Source organism: Chiloscyllium punctatum, chromosome 3 (assembly GCF_047496795.1).
Source record: "Chiloscyllium punctatum isolate Juve2018m chromosome 3, sChiPun1.3, whole genome shotgun sequence".
Classification (NCBI taxonomy): Eukaryota; Metazoa; Chordata; class Chondrichthyes; order Orectolobiformes; family Hemiscylliidae; genus Chiloscyllium; species Chiloscyllium punctatum.
Window position 1 is genome coordinate 81054780 of NC_092741.1, and position 19889 is coordinate 81074668.

The window sequence follows — 19889 nt, forward strand, 5'->3', positions numbered from 1 at the left end:
GGTATTCATTTTTATAGAAGAAAATTTGTGATGAGCTGCAAAAAGTTCAACAGAAATTAAATTTAAAGAAACTCATGCAAATAATCCACTTATACAGATAGACAATACAAATGTATCCAATTTTACCAGAGAAAATAGGTCCTCGTATATTGAAATGGACATTCAGTCTTGTGGAAGATATTGCACTTAATGCCGATCTCCAGATATTCTGTTAATGTAGAACATTAAGATTTTTCCCTATATAAGTTTAGTTACATAAGCAGAGAAATGGTATAAGTGAGTTCACATTCTTTGAAAGACAAGACATTTACATTGTTCCATAGTGACACTCATGAACCAAACATTCAAGTGGTGAAATACATGGTGCACTATAGTAGTCTCAAATCTGAGAAGATGTCCTCTGAGTCAATACAGACCTGTTGACATTTGCAAGATGTGATCCACATCATCTTCCACGTGATCATTTCTCCACCAGTGCAGTTAAATTCTACTTGCACAGTTTTCTCTTTGTTAGGAATACAGCAACGGGAATCTGAGCATGTACCGCAGAATATCGGCCTATAAGTTCTTTGACTTGCGCAGCCAGAAAGAACAAACCTGTCAGCTTTGGAAGGCCTGAATGTCTGTAGACACTTCTTGCCTTTCTACAGAGAGAAAGAAAACCATGTTTCTGTTCATTAATCAAAATCCATTGAGTCAGTGAAAGATAGAAACCCTTCATCGTGCTGTTTTGCAGCAATATCAGATTCACTATAAGGGGCTCATTTCATATTTGAACAATGAAATATGTGGGAGGAAGCATATTAAAAAGATCAATGAACCTTTTGTGCTGCACCATTCTATAATTTCATGACAGGAAGAAAGTGGAGACTGTAGATGCTGGAGATCAGTGGAGAGTGTGGTGCTGGAAAAGCACAGCAGGTCAGGCATCCAAGGGTGCCTCATTCCTGGTGAAGGGCTTATGCCCGAAATGTCGATTCTCTTGCTCCTTGAATGCTGCCTGAACTGCTGTGCTTTTCTAGCACCATACTCTTGACTATAACTCCATGACATCCCATAAACATCGCATCCAAAAGGCAATATTTTCAACAGCACTTTGCTGAATTGCTAACCCATATGATGTTCTCAAGTCTCCAGAGTGGAGCTTGAACATATATCCTTCTAAATGAGAGGGAAGAGTAAAACAACGTGTGAAGGCTGAAATATTCCTTTTGAGTTATTCCTGTCAATTGAGCACACTGCTAAGCAACATGTGCTTGGAGATTTGATGGAGTGACCATCAGCTCTGCTTGATAAACAATATCTACGGAAGAGTTAAAATGACTTATGACAGCCATCTGGCTTGCTTATTTAGAAAGTTCAAAATATGAAGCAGTACAATTGAATTGTTTCTGTGACAATTAGAGAGAGTACAAATTGGAAAAGATCACACTTGGGTTTCGAGGGATATTAGCTAATGAGACGCTAAGGAGCCAGAAGATTGAGTTTTAACAGTCTCCTAGAGATGGATTAAGAGTTGGAAAAGGTCTCAGAATGGAAACACTGAACATCCAGAGGGAAATCCTCTGGCAGGCACCAGGTACAAAATGATAGTAGAACCACCACCAACTAATCAGAGGGAGGTGGATAATTAATCCAAATAAGGAGCAACTAATGGCTACTTGCTGCTTCTTCTGGCATTTCAGTCCTTTCAGGATGGACCTCACTGTATGAGGAGATTGCTAGGTATGTGTGCACAACATGTGAATTGCTGCCCCATTGTCTGGAGGGCCATCCTTTCACCATGCCTTCCCCATGGCCCCCTAAGGGATGGCTGGTCACAATGGCTGCCCTGCAGCTCTGACACCAGTAGGCTTACTCCTCCAATCATTTTTGAGTTTTCCCTGAATTGGGAAGTACCCTCACCTTCTCGCCGCATCCCTAACTGTCACCACCTCTATTAATGGGACTGTGGGGCTGCCTCTGATTGAGTCGGCAGCTATGAGAGGCTGGCAGTCATCAGTTAAATCCCACCAACTACCTACACAGATTTAGTACTTGCTTTTGGTCTTGGTAGGAGAACTTCCTGCAGTCATGTAAAATTCTGGCCTGCATTTCTGTTAGCATGATCATTCCAATGGTAGCTTGAGTAAGGTAGAATGGCAGAAAAGCAATGCAAACTGCAACCCACCGAGAGGGGAAATGATGTGAAGCTGAAGTGAAAGAGTAACACAAAGTACCATTTTGAAGCTAATCAGCGAGCCAATGAGAATAGTATAATCTTAGCCAGAAACACTCATCTAGCTTTCTCCTGCCAGCCCACACGTGAACAACTCAACTAAGCAGTCATGCATAGCATTCCAAACAAAGTCAGAAACTGTCACTCAGGCAGGTCACATCTAAATTCCCCTATCTGCAACATCTGAAGACCCTCACAATTATCCACTATAGCATTGATAGAAATTGCAAGAAACAGTTTAAGTAATCTTTAATCAGGGAGAGGCTCAGTGTGATTTTACCTTAGGTTTTCTTAAACAGAGTCATTCAGAACACAAGGCACAGCTGGATTCTTGTCAGGCAATCGATGAGCCATTTGTGGTCTTAAGATACAAAACATTCCCAAATATAGTGATCATTGTAGATTGAGACTCAATCTCTTTTCTCAAGTGGATATAGGAATTCCCATCATTATTTAAAGATGGGATGTGGATGTTGATGAGTTTCTCCTGATGTTGCTCAGTTGTACAAAGTGGGTTTTGCCTGATCTGGATGCCAATTGATGAATTGCCATAATTTAATGAACAGCACTGCTCATAGTCAAGGAGTACAGATCCTACAGAACTATTTGTTACTGGACTATTTTGCTTATGCAAGTATCACTCAATCCATTAAATGTTTGTAGAGGGAATGATGTAGATATCAAAGAGAATTGACAAATAAGCAGCTCGGAGTCAAGGAGAGAAGAATAAGGCACTTCAGGATTGACCATGGTGTGTCAGTGTAAGCACGAGGAAATTGCTCTGTAAGTTAAGGTTTCCAAGGTTTCTTACACCAGCAGAAAGTTGGTATTAGGGTGATTTCAGATGTATCAACTGATGGGTTGCTATGCAATTGTAGTTTCTTGAGTAGCTCAGTGTGTTGGATTAGAAAATTACCCTAATAGTACCTGCATTTCTTTTGAAATCTTTACACATTTTACACCAACTATTTTAATTTCTGTGTTTCAGAACACTCCTGTGGTGGGTCCCTGTGTAATTGTAAATGTGTCTACCTTTCCTGATATATTTGTTAAAAATAGATGGGTATTCTTTCCTAGACTATATCAACTGTTCAATGGTTCAGAATCCTCTACTTTTAAAAAAAAGTAGAATAATTACAGTAGAAATATTACAGTATAATCTAATTTAATTACTCTCTAATTTAACTAACAATAAAGAGAAATAAGATTTTTGATAGTAGCATTTCATATTTTCTAATTCATCAGATTAGGAAATAATAAGTAGTTTGTAATCCTGTAATATGCTCAAGAAATCACTGACTGTTTTCTTTTCATCAACTTCAAGAGTTTTGTTAATCCAAGTTAAAAACTTTGGAGGCCTTACTGAGTTAAATATGTAAGTACAAGAAAAGCAATACAGAGTGAAAGTAATTACACTTCTTGGGGTTGATTTTCCTCATAACATTGGTATTAATGGACCCTGCACCAACCTCAAGGGACAATGTTCAGGAAAACAAGATAGTTTCAAGATTGATTGCACACATTTCTGAGATGCTGGATGGCACAATCAGGAAGAAATGTGTATGGGATTATAAATGAGCATGTAGGTACTTCTACGCATTTTGCACCTACCCACATCCTGAAAAATTCAAACTTTCTGCTATCTCCTAATCAGCAGATTTAGGCTTATTCTATTCCATCTGCTAATCACAACTCTGACTATCGAATTGCTTAATTTTACTCCTGTTATTTTAAGATAACTCTGTATCACAGTACATGAAGATATACTTCCATGCAATCAAGTTGATTTTTCTCTCTCCCTCTTCATCACCCACCCAGTGCCCCAAACAATTGTTGTCCATGTAACCAATAGATTCTGCTGTGATTTACCTTTAAATTTTTCAGAAGTCTTGTATTGCAAGGTCGAATAAAGCACAATCTATTTTCTCTTTCAAGTTCACATTTGCTGTTGTCATTTGTCACTCGGACTGAAATTCCTAAGCCACAAGATTTTGAACATGAGCTCCATGGAGTTGTTTGAAGAGGGCACTGTTTTCGCCATGTTATTGGCCTTGCCTTATAAGCTAATAATAAAAACAATTATAGTGTTAAGACACAGCAATTCAGGAATAATTTGTCTTCAAGTTCAAGTTTAATGCATGTAGAGTTAAAGATGAGGAATGACATAGGAAGAGAGGGGGCTGCTAAATGTTAAAAAGCAGAAAATGATCATGTGATTCTGATGACTTTTGTGCTTTGTAGTTGTGAAACCTGTAGTTTATTCCTGTGTGATATTCCCTTTAACGCCAAAGTGAAATTGGGGAATATACTGAAAGGGGAAATGAACTTCCTAACAGACAGCAAGAAATGCCCATGTGACCTTTCGCTACCATGAGCATGAACAGCTATGAAATGAAGTGTAAACGATAAAGTGATCATTGCAATGAAACTGGGTTGCAGTCAGTTTTTTTAATGACAGAGAGTTCAGAACACAGGCAATTTATGTGTCAGTGGTGACAAACAAGACTTGCTTCAAACCAGCTACGAGTTTTGAAGCAGGTTTCTGAGATTAGAGCACAGATTATAATATTATGGGTCTTATACAATTGGAAAGGATAGCAAGCTGAAAAGAGGAAGAACAGGGAATTGTGGATTGGACAAGACATACTGTTGTTGTTTCAGTGCTACCAGAGCCATTTTAAGCTGAAAGAAACTGGCTATCTGGGGGTTTTGTGCCACCAGGATTCATATACTCACACACTTTTATTGTACAGATGGAGACCATTCAGCCCAATGTGTCCCCACCGATCAACAAAGATCTGATTGTACTGATTCCAATTTCCAGTTTTCAACCTGGAGACTATGGCTATGCAGGTGAATATCTAGATACTGCTTAAATGTCACAAGAGTTTCTGACTCAATCATCCTTTCAGGCAGTGAATTCCAGACTCCCACTTCTAAGTGAAATAAGTTCTCCTCAACTCTCCTCACAAACTTCTATCTCATGGCTTACTTCTATCTCCACTAGATAGTGACCCTTCTACCTTTGTATCCATCCCACCTTGTTGTACTTGTCTAGCGCGCAAGAAATTCAGCCCCATTATTTCTGGAGTCATACCACTTTAAAAGCTAAGCAGAGTTTCCTAATTCACCTGTTTTTGCAGACTCAGATTCATAGAAAGCTTGGACCATGTTTCTGTACCAACGAAGAATTTATTTATTTAAATTAATTAGACTAGCTACAGTTAAATAGTTATAACCTGTTGGCTTTTAACAGTATAAGTACGATTCTAATTCCCTGATAAACTCCCCCCGTATACACACACACACACAGAAAAACACACACAGAAACACACAGGGTAAAATAGGTTGTGGGCTGGGTGGAAGTTCTGAAAAGACAGTTCAGTAGTTTTAGATGATCCTTTGATTTTTCTGTTGACCAGTAGATTGCTTCAATCATCTTTCTCCAGATCCAGATTCAGTGGTTGGTCCGAGACACTTATAAAGTACATGGTTTATCACATCTTTCAACTACTGCAAGAAAGGTAAGCTGATTTTCTTTAGATTTATATCATGTGTTGACCATAGAGAACACAGAGACTGTATCTGAGTTGGGGAAGAACTGACTACCTCCCCCAAACCCAGTCCCCTTCTCTCTCTCTCTCTGTCTCTTTCACTCATTCTGCATAACTTGTTCCTATCTTCAAACTGTTCAGTTATCTAAGAACCAATTTCATGGTTGTTGCCAAGCAAAGGGTTTCTATCATCAATAACTGGTCACATTTTATCGCCCAATTTGTTTCTTGTTGCCAGCCAGGGTTCGATGTGTACACCCCCCTCAGCTGCAAATCATTCTGCAACTCAAAGTTTGATTACTATTTGTCCAAACGGATGTTTACATGACATCTGACATTGGTGTGTCGAAAAGTACAGCTACCCTTTCAAACTATGAATTTTAACACAGTTCTTTCTCATGTTAGTTAACAGTTTTTAAAGTCACAAAAATAAAAAGACACAATCTTTACGCCCTCAGGATCTTAAACAACTTTGTCGGGTTACCTTTCAACCTTCACTACTCCAATGAAAACAACCCCAGTCTATCCAATCTTCCTCAGACCCTCCAGTCCAGGCAGCATCCTGATAGATATCCTCTAAAATGACTCAAGTGCAATAACATCTTTCTGCAATGTGGTGCCCAGAACTACAGGCAGCATTCCAGTTGTGGCGCATTCAACATTTTATATAGTTCGAGCATAACCTACTTGTTCTAGTATTCTCTGCCTTAGCTAATAAAGGCCAGTGTCTCATATGCCTGCTTACCCACCTGATCTAGCTGCCCTGCTACCTTCACCAAAGTCATTTAAGTTTTCCATGGTCCCACCATTCATAGCATAATCCTTTGCCTTGCTAGTCCTCTCCAGCTGCATTACCTCACACTTCTCCAATTGCCACGGCTCTTCTCAGCTAACCAGAATGTTGATACCTTCCTGCAGTTTATAGCTATCCTCCTTGCTATTTACCACCCTACTAATTTTCAGGTTATCCATGAATTTTTTGATTGGCCTCCCTACATTTATATCCAAATCATTAATGTAAACCCGCAAACAGCAACAGCACTACCACCAAGCCCTGTGGAACCCCATGGGAAACAGATTTCCAGTCAGAGAAACATCCCACTACTTCATCCTCTTTGTCCTGCCTCTCAGTTAAAGTTGGATCCAACCTACCAATTTGCCTTCGATCTCAAGTTATGCTAGACCTTAACAAAAGCTTTACTAAAGTCCATGTAGATCACAACAAACTCATTAGTCTCATCAACATTCCCAATACCTCCTCAAAAAACTTCAATTAAATTTCCCAAACATAGTGTCCCCTTAGCAAATCCATGCTGACTATCACATGAAAGCAAAGTACCATAGAAGCTAAAAATCTGAAATTGAAACAGTAAGAAGAGTCACAGTGGACTCATATATTAGACTTTGAAATGTTAACTCTGTTTCACACTCCACAGATACTACCAGATCTGTTGAGTGTCTCCAGCACTTTCTGTTTATCATCTGTGCTAACTATCACTGATTAATCCAAGTCTCATATATTCTGTCCTTCAGAATTCTTTTTAATAACATCTCGACTACAGAGGTTAGATTCACTGGCCTGTAATTTCCTGGTCTGTCTACCCCCTCCTCTCTTTTAAATAATGGGAAAATGTTAGCAATCCTCCTGTCTTCTGACACCTCACCTCTGACCAGAGAGGATTTGAAAATTACTGCCAGGGCCCCTGATGTTGCCTCCCTTGCCTCCTATAATGGCTAGGGATTCATTTCATCTGGGTCTGTAGGTTTATCCACTCATAAGGCTGCTAAACCCCCTAGTACTTCCTCTCTCTCTATGTTAATTTCTTCTCATATTTCACAGTGCTCCTCACCGGGGTCCTTTCCTGTTGTGAAGACTGACACAAAGTATTCATTGAGGACTACACCGACTTCTTCCAGACCACAATCTGACTACTTACACCTTGTCATGATTTGCGTGAGAAATAGCTATTTGATGTGTGCTTTGTTGGTATTAACTGTGTCTGGGGATTAGAATACAACTGCTGGTGAATGTGAAGCAAAGGCAGAAACATTTGAGTGAGAAGCAAATATTCCCACATAATACAGACTAAATTGGGAATACTGTGAGATTGTGCATTGTGTCACACTTATGCAAGTAGTAAAACAAATGCTTATACGTGTATCTACATATTTTTGTCAGGTGTATCTTTTGGCATATTGATGGTTTAAAATGAAATGTAGCTTTTTATTCAAAATTTACCTATTAATCATGTCGGTTTTCAGTGGATTATTACAGTAAAGCTTTTAAAAAGAGAAATTGTGACCAACGGTTAGCTTTCTGTTGGCTTCATGGAGATTTCTTTTTAAAAGTTTTTGGTCTCTAACACAATCACAATGGAATTTTGAAAATATCACTTGTAATTATGATTGTAACTTTCTGAACTCTATTTCATCAAAGTTTAAAGCAACAGCAAGTTACAGGGAAAAGCAAAGAGTGAGGCAAAATGCAGAGGATTAGGTGATGTAGTGAAACTGATGCACTGGCAGAGAGGATGTTACTGCAGTGAAATAGTTTGTAAAATAGAAAATAGGAACATGATCTAAACAGTAACATTCTGAATAGACAGCTGGGACAGAAATCCAAGGATGCAGAAGAAAAGATCTTGAAAAGGAAGAGTATGAGAAAACTTTTAAGGGATTAATGTATCTTACTTAAGATAATTCAATATAGAGTCATTTTATTGTGGCAAACCTAAAATATGTTACAAACATTTTGGTATCGTTTGAAGGACTGAAAGCTTTGTGGCAAACAAGGATCACGTGGATCGATCTCCAACCAACCAGTTAAGAGAGCCAATGTCCAACGTATCCCATATTATGACTTTTTAAAATCAACTATCATGATAAATTAACATTGTATAAGAAAGCACATTCACGGAATTATTACATGTTCAGCTAAATTCAATATTTACATCTCCAAATGGAATCATTCCAAAGCCTGTTGAAACAAAGGTATCACCTTTTTGTTTTCAAATGGGGACTCATGATTTGAAAGGCAGACATGGAAGAAACAGCTGAGGGGCCTAGATTTTTGAGGATGAGGGTTTGGAGGAGGTCAATAATCAAGTTGGAGTATTTTAACTTTCAAGGCCTCCCTGCAGCCCCTCCACTAACCACTTCACTGTTTTTGAACCACCTCATAACTGCCAACCTTAAAATTGAGATGAGACAGGAAGTAGGCCTTATCCACACCTCATATCCCCAACCGGCCTAGGAGGGAAGGGTGCAGAGGACTTGGGGAGGGGGTGGTTGGGGTGTCCAGAAAACCATGACCATTTATTTGGAAGAAATTGCTGGTAAAGTAAATAAGATGCCCTTCTCATTTTCTATTTATGGGCAAAGTGCAATATTGAAATGTTTATACTGACACAAATATCACTGCTTGGTTCCTTGTAACTCCAAATGCAATAAATAATGCATTTTCAAGTTATATCAGTGTTGCCCTTCTTACTGGTACATATTATAATTTTACTAAACAAAGAAACAGAAATGTGAGTATTGAACTGCTGAATTTTACCACAAAGAAGGAATCATTTGATTAAACATGTTTAGTCTTGCTGCTGCTTCAAATCTTCACAAAATCAAAACTCTTCCCTGGACATGGCAAGTCATCCTGATTATGTTATCAAGTAATACTTAAACAAAGTTTTTCAAAGAAAATAAATCTTGGTGTTCTAATTCCAGATTTCTAAAATGTTCCTTGCCTTATAAAAATAATGTAACTTGTAAAAATAAGCTTTCTGTCATTTGACTGTTTAAAGGTCTTTCTTTTCCCCCCAATGATGTCCTAACTCTCATTTCATAAATAAATGAAAATGCTGAAATTTCACATTCCTTAAATGTTAGAATTAGCGTTTTAAAGACTGCATTATAAAATAATTTTATGCCATGGTCTGTACTTCCTGCCAATTTTTATTTTTATTTATTTGGATTTTAATTCTCAGTTCGCCTGCTTGATACTTTTTCTTTTCCTTTCATATCCACAGCTTTGCAGATTTCTTCAGTATCAATACTGCTCTGTGATTTGTTTTTCAAAACACAGCTGCCAAAAGGGACCTCCCAAAGATTACAGGCTGGTCTACCTTACGTAGAAACATATGAACATTCAAATAAGGAGCAAAAATAGGCCATTTGGCCCCTCAAGCCTGTTCTACCTTTCAATAAGGTCATGACTGACTTGTTTGTATTTTAAATTCCATGATCCCATTTATTCCTAATTTTCTTTGACTCTATAGTTTGTTATCTAGCTCATAACTGATCAAATTAATCACAAGCTTGTCAACCAAACTGAAGTGTTAAATATTGGCTTTGTTCATCGTCATCAGTTGTTATTCCTTTGCAACTGAAGCATATCTTATTTTCATCTGCAACCTCAAGATTGTGTGGATTTCTTTAAAGCACTTACCAGACATTACTCTATACATTGCAGCCTGGTGGCTGTTCACTCCAGTCTTATCACAAATGGACCTTTCACAACAATATTCAGATCTCTTAATGGCCTTGGGATTTCTGCACTGGCCAGCTGCCAGCTTCTTTGTACAAGTAGGCGTACATCCAAACGCACCATTCACACACGTGCATTTATAGTGACAGTCTGGTTGGAAGGACTGCCCATGTTTATAATAGTTTCCATTTGATTCACATCCAACTCCAATTGTATCTAGAGAAAGCAAAGAGTAATTTTGAGAAATTAATAAGTAAATACGCAAAATGGATATCAAAATCTCTATTCTAATTTTGAAAACCTGTAAACAGTCAAGCCATTCTGTTGCCATTTATTGGTTGTGTACGATTCTAAATAACTTCTTTCTGATATCAATGATTTTGAAACATACAGTCTTTGGATAGTTTACTGTCATGCTGAGAATGGGAGGGACAATATTCTAGATGTTGGCCACATTTCTGCCCATTTTCTACCAGAGAAGTAAATGTGGCAGAACAGGGTTTTGGGCATAACGTTCACTAGCCTGATATGTAAGACTGTGGGAAATAGTTTGTTACTCACTCAAAATCCACTAAATAGTTGCAGCTAACTGGAGATTTGGAATTTCTTGTCACTTGTCTGCTGTACTTCAACAGAAGAACAGTGAAGACTAGGTCAATATAGCATAACCAAATACTGTCGTATTGAGTTTCCATCTTTCACCTAAATGGTGAAAACGGGATGAAATTCAGCCACTTTCTTATTATAACTCTAGAGGTTGAAATTTTTTGTGTTGGGCCTGTAACTTCTTGCAGAATTTCTTCTTTCAGATACAATGGAAAATTTGCCATAGATGTCCTTCCTGACAGTGATTTGGAATAACGATGACTTAAAGAGAACGCCACTGATTTGTGGTTTTCGCAATTGAATAGTTAACATCTGACTTAGTCAGTCACTGTAGAACTGTATTAGTGGTGCTGGAAGAGCACAGCAGTTCAGGCAGCATCCAACGAGCAGCGAAATCAACGTTTCGGGCAAAAGCCCTTCATCAGGAATATTTTGCCCGAAACGTTGATTTCGCTGCTCGTTGGATGCTGCCTGAACTGCTGTGCTCTTCTGGCACCACTAATCCAGTATTTGATTTTCAGCATCTGCAGTCATTGTTTTGACCGACTGTAGAACTGTGGGCGGCACGGTGGCACAGTGGGCGGCACGGTGGCACAGTGGTTAGCACTGCTGCCTCACAGCGCCAGAGACCCGGGTTCAGTTCCCGCCTCAGGCGACTGACTGTGTGGAGTTTGCACATTCTCCCCGTGTCTGCCTAGGTTTCCTCCGGGTGCTCCGGTTTCCTCCCACAGTCCAAAGATGTGCAGGTCAGGTGAATTGACCATCCTAAATTGCCCGTAGTGTTAGGTAAGGGGTAGATGTAGGGGTATGGGTGGGTTGCGCTTCGGCAGGGCGGTGTGGACTTGTTGGGCCGAAGGGCCTGTTTCCACACTGTAAGTAATCTAATCTAACTGTGGTCCTGTCTTTAAGAATTCAGCTATTATTAAGATTTCATGTTTGTAAATGTGACACATTCACAAATTTATATCAAATACAAAACAGTGTAACATGTTGCATCATGTGTATTGCCTCAGCGGCATTCTCTTGCTCATTGACAAAGTATTGAAGGATAACATCAACAGTACTATCAAAGCCAACTTCCACAGTAAGACGGTGCTGACTGATGCTCAGTTTGAGATCTGCAAAGACCACTTGTTTCCTGAATTGATTGCAGTCTTAATTCAAAATTGGATGGAAGAGGTGGATTCCAATGGTGAGGGTGCAGTCACTGCATTTGACATCAAGGTAGCATGAGTGTGATATCAGGGAGACTGGCAAAATAAGTCAGTGGGAATCAATGGGAAAACTCCCCAGTGTTTTAAAGTACCTAGCACAAGTGAGGGTTGTTTTGTCTGTTTGAGACCCATTCTCTCAGTCTGAGGACATTCTTCAAAATTTCCTCAGAGTAGTGTCCTTGCCCCAATGATCCTTATATATCCTTGTGCCTTTTAATCATAAGACTGGATATGAGGATATTTGTTCAGATGAGGGTATGATGGAATAATCTCCACTTGCCTTCAACAAAGCTCAAGAAGTTCAATATCACTAGTGCAGCAAAGGCAGATTGGGTGCGTTAGTCAGGTGTAAAATGTAAGGGAATGGGTCTGGGTGGGTTACACTTGAAGGGTCTGTTGGGCTAAAGGTGGACTTGTTGGGCCAAAGGGCCTGTTTCCATACTGTAGGGATTCTATTATTCTATGATTCAATGTTGACCATCCAAACCAAAGCAGTCCACTTGACCAGCGCCCCACACAACAACTTTAACATTCATTCTCTACCACTGGCACTGCTGTAACTCTATAAGACTCCTTCAACAGCATTTAACAAATTCACGATCAATATAATCTAGAAGAACAAGGACGACGGATCCATAGGAAAATCATGATGTGCCAGTTCCCCATCAAGCCACAAAAGTGTCCTGATTTAGAACCCTAATCACTGTTGCTGAGTTAGAATTATGGAACCCTTTTCCAGCAACACTTTGGATGTGCCTGCATCGATTGATTAAATGAACCATTACCATCTCAAGGGCAATTACTGATGAGCAAAAAGTGCTGGTCCTGCCAGAAAGCTCATAACACATGAAAATATAAAACAAAATCATTAATTGTCCCTCATAAATTGGCTAGGAGTAACCTTCTTGATTTGCTGCAGTCTGTGTGTTATGATGCAGGGAATCTCGAGATTTAGACCCAGCAATATTAAAGGGATGGAAATAGATTTCTAAATCAGGACATTGTCTGACTTGGAGGAGATAATGTTCTCATGTTTCTACAGTTCATACAAATAATCAAATCAGGAGTGGGAGAAAGTCATTCTGTCCCTTGAGCCTGCCCCCCTATTCAATAATATCATGGCTAATCTGATTGCAACCTCGAATATACATTCTTGCATACCCCAATGCCTTTCAACCCCTTGCTAAGCAAAAATCTATCAATGTCTGCCTTAAAAATATGCAAGGACTCTGCATTCACCACCTTGTCAAATAGAGAATTCGAAAGAATCTCACAGAAGTAAACAACTTGTCAAATCTCTGTTTCAAAATTGGTAATCCCTGATTTTTAACAAGTGAACCCAATTCTAGATTCTCCTATAAACATGCTTACCACATCAACCCTGTCAAGACCCTCAGGTTTTATGCATTTTAAGTCAGCTGCTGAACTCAGCTAAACCTAATTTACCCAACCTCAGCTCAAATGACAATCCCAACCATTCCTGGCATTTGTCTAGTAAACCTTCTCTGAATTGTCTCCACACATTTACATTCATCTTTAAATAAATTGACCAATACCATGCGCAGGTCTCATCAGTATAATTTAAAGACAGGAAGCATAACCTCCCCACTTGTGTCGTAAATTCCCCTTGTGATAATTAATAACATTATGTTTCTAATTACTTACTGTCCCTCTATACTTAACCTCTTGTAATTTATGCACTGTTAAAATAAAAAGATGGTCTGTGAGAAACAGTTTAAGATTAGGGGAGGGAAGACTTTATTTTAAAGAAAGACAGTCCAAAATAGACTGGGATTAGCTACTTCTGGGTTAACCTACAACAGAACCTGTGGGAAGCTTTCAAAGTGGAATTGGTGGAAGTACGGAGCCAATATGTTCCATTTAGAGTCATAGAGTCATACAGTCATAGAGCCATAGAGATGTACAGCATGGAAGCAGACCCTTCGGTCCAACCTGTCCACGCTGACCAGATATCCCAACCCAATCTAGTCCCACCTGCCAGCACCTGGCCCATATCCCTCCAAACCCTTCCTATTCATATACCCATCCAAATGCCTCTTAAATGTTGCAATTGTCCCAGCCTCCACCACATCCACTGGCAGCTCATTCCATACATATACCACCCTCTGCATGAAAAAGTTGCTCCTTACGTCTCTTTTATATCTTTCCCCTCTCACCCTAAACCTATGCCCTCTAGTTCTGGACTCCCCGAACTCGGGGAAAAGACTTTGTCTATTTATCCTATCCAAGCCCCTTATAATCTTGTAAAACCTCTATAAGGTCACCCCCTCAGCCTCCGACGCTCCAGGGAAAACAGCCCCAGCCTGTTCAGCCTCTCCCTGTAGCTGAGATCCTCAAACACTGGCAACATCCTTGTAAATCTTTTCTGAACCCTTTCAAGTTTCACAACATCTTTCCAATAGGAAGGAGACCAGAATTGCACGCAATACTCCAACAGTGGCCTAACCAGTGTCCTGTACAGCTGCAACATGACCTCCCAACTCCTGTACTCAATACTCTGACCAATAAAGGAAAGCATGCCAAACGCCTTCTTCACTATCGTATCTATCTGTGACTCCACTTTCAAGGAGTTATGAACCTGCACTCCAATGTCTCTTTGTTCAGCAACACTTCCTAGGACCTTACCATTAAGTGTATACGTCCTGCTAAAATTTTCTTTCCCAAAATGCAGCACCTCGCATTTATCTGAATTAAACTCCATCTGCCACTTCTCAGCCCATTGGCCCATCTGGTCCAGATCCTGTTGTAATCTGAGGTAACCTCCAATTTTGGTGTCATCTGCAAACTTACTAACTGTACCTCTTATGCTCGCATCCAAATCATTTATGTAAAAGACAAAAAGTAGAGGGCCCAGCACTGATCCTGGTGGCACTCCACTGGTCACAGGTCTCCAGCCTGAAAAACAACCCTCCACCACCACCCTCTGTCTTCCAGCTTTGAGCCAGTTCTGTATCCAAATGGCTAGTTCTCCCTGTATTCCATAAGATCTAACCTTGCTAATCAGTCTCCTATGGGGAACCTTGTCGAACGCCTTACTGAAGTCCACATAGATCATATCTACTGCTCTGCCCTCATCAACCTTCTTTGTCACTTCTTCAAAAAACTCAATCAAGTTTGTGAGACATGATTTCCCACACACAAAGCCATGTTGACTATCCCTAATCAGTCCTTGCCTTTCCAAATACATGTACATCCTGTCCCTCATGATTCCCTCCAACAACTTGCCCACCACCGAGGTCAGGCTCACCAGTCTATAGTTCCCTGGCTTGTCTTTACCGCCCTTCTTTAACAGTGGCACCACGTTTGCCAACCTCCAGTCTTCCGGCACCTCACCTGTGACTATCAATGATACAAATATCTCAGCAAGAGGCCCAGAATCACTTCTCTAGCTTCCCACAGAGTTCTCGGATACACCTGATCAGGTCCTGGGGAGTTATCCATCTTTAACCATTTCAAGACATCCAGCATTTCCTCCTCTGTAATCTGGACATTTTGCAAGATGTCACCATCTATTTCCCTGCCGTCTATATCTTCCATATCCTTTTCAACAGTAAATACTGATGAAAAATATTCATTTAGTATCTCCCCCATTTTCTGTGGCTCCACACAAAGGCCGCTTTGCTGATCTTTGAGGGGCCCTTTCTCTCCCTAGTTACCCTTTTGTCCTTAATATATTTGTAAAAACCTTTTGGATTCTCCTTAATTCTATTTATCAAAGCTATCTCATGTCCCTGTTTTGCCCTCCTGATTTCCCTCTTAAGTATACTCCTTCTTTCTTTATACTCTTCTAAGGATTCACTCGATCTATCCTGTCTGTACCTGACATATGCTTCCTTCTTTTTCTTCACCAAACCCTCAATTTCTTTAGACATCCAGCATTCCCTATACCTACCAAGCCTTCCTTTTCACCCTGACAGGAATATACTTTCTCTGGATTCTTGTTATCTCATTTCTGAAGGCTTCCCATTTTCCCGCCGTCCCTTTACCTGCGAACATCTGCCTCCAATCAGCTTTCGAAAGTTCTTGCCTAATACCTCAAAATTGGCCTTTTTCCAATTTAGAACTTCAACTTTTAGATCTGGTCTATCCTTTTCCATCACTATTTTAAAATGAATAGAATTATGATCGCTGGCCCCAAGGTGCTCCCCCACTGTCACCTCAGTCATCTGCCCTGCCTTATTTCCCAAGAGTAGGTCAAGATTTGCACCTTCTCTGGTAGGTACATCCACATACTGAATCAGAAAATTGTCTTGTACACACTTAAGAAATTCCTCTCCATCTAAACATTTAACACTATGGCAGTCCCAGTCGATGTTTGGAAAGTTAAAATCCCCTACCATAACTACCCTATTATTCTGACAGTTAGCTGAGATCTCCTTCCAAGTTTGTTTCTAAATTTCCCCTGACTATTGGGGGGTCTATAATACAAGGAGAAAGTGAGGACTGCAGATGCTGGAGATCAGAGATGAAAATGTGTTGCTGGAAAAGCGCAGCAGGTCAGGCAGCATCAAAGGAACAGGAGAATCGACGTTTCGGGCATAAGCCCTCCTGAAGAAGGGCTTATGCCCGAAACGTCGATTCTCCTGTTCCTTGGGTCTATAATACAATCCCAATAAGGTGATCATCCCTTTCTTATTTCTCAGTTCCACCCAAATAACTTCCCTGGATGTATTTCTGGGACTATCCTCCCTCAGCACAGCTGTAATGCTATCCCTTATTAAAAATGCCACTCCCCCTCCTCTCTTGCCTCCCTTTCTATCCTTCCTGTAGCATTTGTATCCTGGAACATTAAGCTGCCAGTCCTGCCCATCCCTGAGCCATGTTTCCGTAATTGCTATGATATCCCAGTCCCATGATACTAACCATGCCCTAAGTTCATCTGCCTTCCCGGTTCGGCCCCTTGCTTTGAAATAAATGCAGTTTAATTTATTAGTCCTACCCTGTCCCTGTCTGCCCTGACTGTTTGACTCACTTCTGTTCTCTACTGTATCAGTCTCAGATCGATCTCTTTCCTCACTATCTCCCTGGGTCCCCACCTTACTAATTTAAATCCTCCCAAGCAGTTCTAGCAAATTTCCCTGCCAGTATATTAGTCCCCTTCCAATTTAGGTGCAATCTGTCCTTCTTGTGCAGGTCACTTCTACCCCAAAAGAGATTCCAATGATCCAAAAATGTGAATCCTTCTCCCATACTCCAGCTCCTCAGCCACGGATTCATCTGCTCTATCCTCCTATTCCTGCCCGCAATAACTTGTAGCACTGGGAGTAATCCAGATATTACTACCCTTGAGGACCTCCTTTTTAAATTTCTACCTAACTCTCTGTAATCACTCTTCAGAATCTCAACCTTTTCCCTTCCTATGTTGTTGGTTCCAATGTGGATAATGACCTCCTGCTGGCCCCTCTCCCCCGTGAGAACATTCTGCACCCTCTCTGAGACACCCTTGATCCTGGCACCAGGGAAACAACACACCATTCTGCTTTTTCTCTGCTAGCCACAGAAATGTCTGTCTGTACCTCTAACGACAGAATCCCCTTACACAATTGATCTCTTGGAAACCGATGTACCCCTCATTGCATTAGAGCCAGTCTCAATACCAGAAACTTGGCTGTTTGTGCTACGTTCCCCTGAGAATCCATCACCCCCTACATTTTCAAAAACAGCATACCTGTTTGAAATGGATATATCCACAAAAGACTCCTGCACTAGCTGTCTACCTCCCTTACCCTTCCTGGAGTTAACTCATCCATGTGACTGTACCTGAGACTTTTCCCCCTTCCTTTTACTGCCATCCATCACATTCTGTAGCTGTTGCAAATTACTCATCGCTTCTATCTGTCTCGATCTGGTAAGGTTCACATCCAACAGCATTTATGGCAGATATAATCTGCAGTAACCCTTAAACTCTCTTTAAACTCCCACATCTGACAAGAAGTACATATCACTGCAAAGGCCATTTTTGCTCCTTCACTCTCTACAGACCCAGAAAATAACGCTGTCTTATTCCTCTACAAAACATTGCACCAGGTTAAATTAATAGTTATGGCTTATATTTTAAGTCTAATCAAGAGACTTACCTCCAAAAAAACATATGATCAAGAAAGAATCCACTATACTCACTACGGTAGCCTTTCTCTTGGACAGACTTAAAATAACAATTAACTTATCTGATTCTGTGCTGTGAACTTCGCCCAACAGTTCCTCCAAGATTAGTTGTGAATTTCATTGTTTGTTTGTTAATTTTCCTAGATGCATTCCGATGTCCAGCGATACACGAATTCAAACAGCAAAGGCGGTAACTGTGCAGGTTCTCTCTCTCTCTCTCTCCCCTGCAATGACCTAACCATGTGCTTCCTTTGTCTGCTCTTCTCCCTTTTAAACTGCTGTTGTTTTGACTTTTTTTTTTCCAAAGTTCCAAAACAATGCCACAGCATATAAAACAGTAATTGCTGCTCCTGGAATTTGAGGAAATCACCTCCAACACCTAAAATACCTCAAAAAAAGGAGCAGCTCTTACAGCCAGAAATTTTTCCCATCCTCCATCTTGAATTACCCAGAATAGGGTGAAATGTGGAAGAAAAAACTCCTGAGAACCCTGGATGTGTAGGAATATTCAGGACTTGATAAGAAGGAAAAGGGAGGCTTTTGATAGATACAAAAGTACAAATCAAAGGGGTCCTGAGTAAACTACAGAGGGGAGCTGATGACAGCAATTAGAGCAAAGGGGGGGGGGGGGGTAACGTGAAAATAATGTGGTAGATTTATTAGGAAGAATTCAAAGATGTTCTATAAGTATGTCCAGTGGAAAAGGATAACCAGGGAAATGGGCCCATATGTGTGTGGAGCAGAGGACAATAGTAGGGTGTCAAATGTGTGTTTCATACCTGTATTTAGTTTGGAGAACATTGGTGCAAAATTCATGAAGAGAGACTATCAGGTTCTTCAGCAGATTGACATCTATTATGAGGGGATTTTGGAGATTTTGGCAGGTTTATAAATAAGTTATGTTGGAGCTGTACAGAACTGTGGTTAGGCCACAGCTGGAGTACTGTGTGCAGTTCTGGTCACTGCACTATAGGAGGGGTGTGATTGCACTGGCGAGGGTACAAAAGAGATTGTCTGGGATGGAATACTTTAGCTATAAAGAGAGGCTAGATAAGCTCAAGTTCTTTTATTTAGAGCAGAGAAGGCTGAGAGTGGACTGAGGTGTTTTAGAATATGGGGTGCTTAGATAGGATAGAAATCAGACGTTTCCCTTAGTTGAAGGGTCAATAACACAGGGAGCATAATTTTAAGGTGAAGGTTTAAAGGAAGGAGGTTTAAAGAGCATTTGGGACAATTCTTTTCACCCAAAGATTGGTGGGAATCTTAGGTGGAATAAATCCAAGTACTCTCATTAAACGAATGAACGTAACTATAGGCAGGATTTGTTAGACATGATAGAAAACAGATGTTTCCCAGAAGGGTCAATTACACAGGGGCATAATTTTAAGATAAAAGGCAGGAGGTTTAATGACCATTTGGGAAAAAAGTTTTTCACCCAAAGGCTAAGTTGAGGCAGGAAACCTCACAATCTTTAAAAAGTAGTTGGGTGAGCACTTGAAATGTCATAGCATTCAAGGTGATGGGCCAATTGCTGGAAAGTGAGAATGGTGTAGAGTCACGGTAGTGTTTTGTCAGTGTACACACAATGAACTGGAGAGTCTCTTCTGTATTGTATGATTCTATGATACTTAGAGCCCTCTGCTGTCACATGAGTGGAATGCATAAGTATTCTTGAGGACACAGTGTGT

The 19889-nt window shown here is 40.3% G+C and overlaps 1 protein-coding gene across 1 annotated transcript in view; it reads right to left on the bottom strand.

Annotated features, from left to right (window-relative positions):
• Window positions 1-242: 242 nt before the first annotated feature.
• The window catches only part of ccn6 (cellular communication network factor 6), a 37112-nt gene continuing 17465 nt past the window's right edge, over window positions 243-19889 (bottom strand). Inside the window, exons 3-5 of the mRNA XM_072549634.1 lie at window positions 10217-10471; window positions 4088-4281; window positions 243-644 (exon numbers count right to left, since the gene is read on the bottom strand). Of these exons, the coding sequence (XP_072405735.1) occupies window positions 369-644; window positions 4088-4281; window positions 10217-10471 (725 nt within the window). The 3' untranslated portion in view covers window positions 243-368. The remainder of the gene's footprint in view (window positions 645-4087; window positions 4282-10216; window positions 10472-19889) is intronic.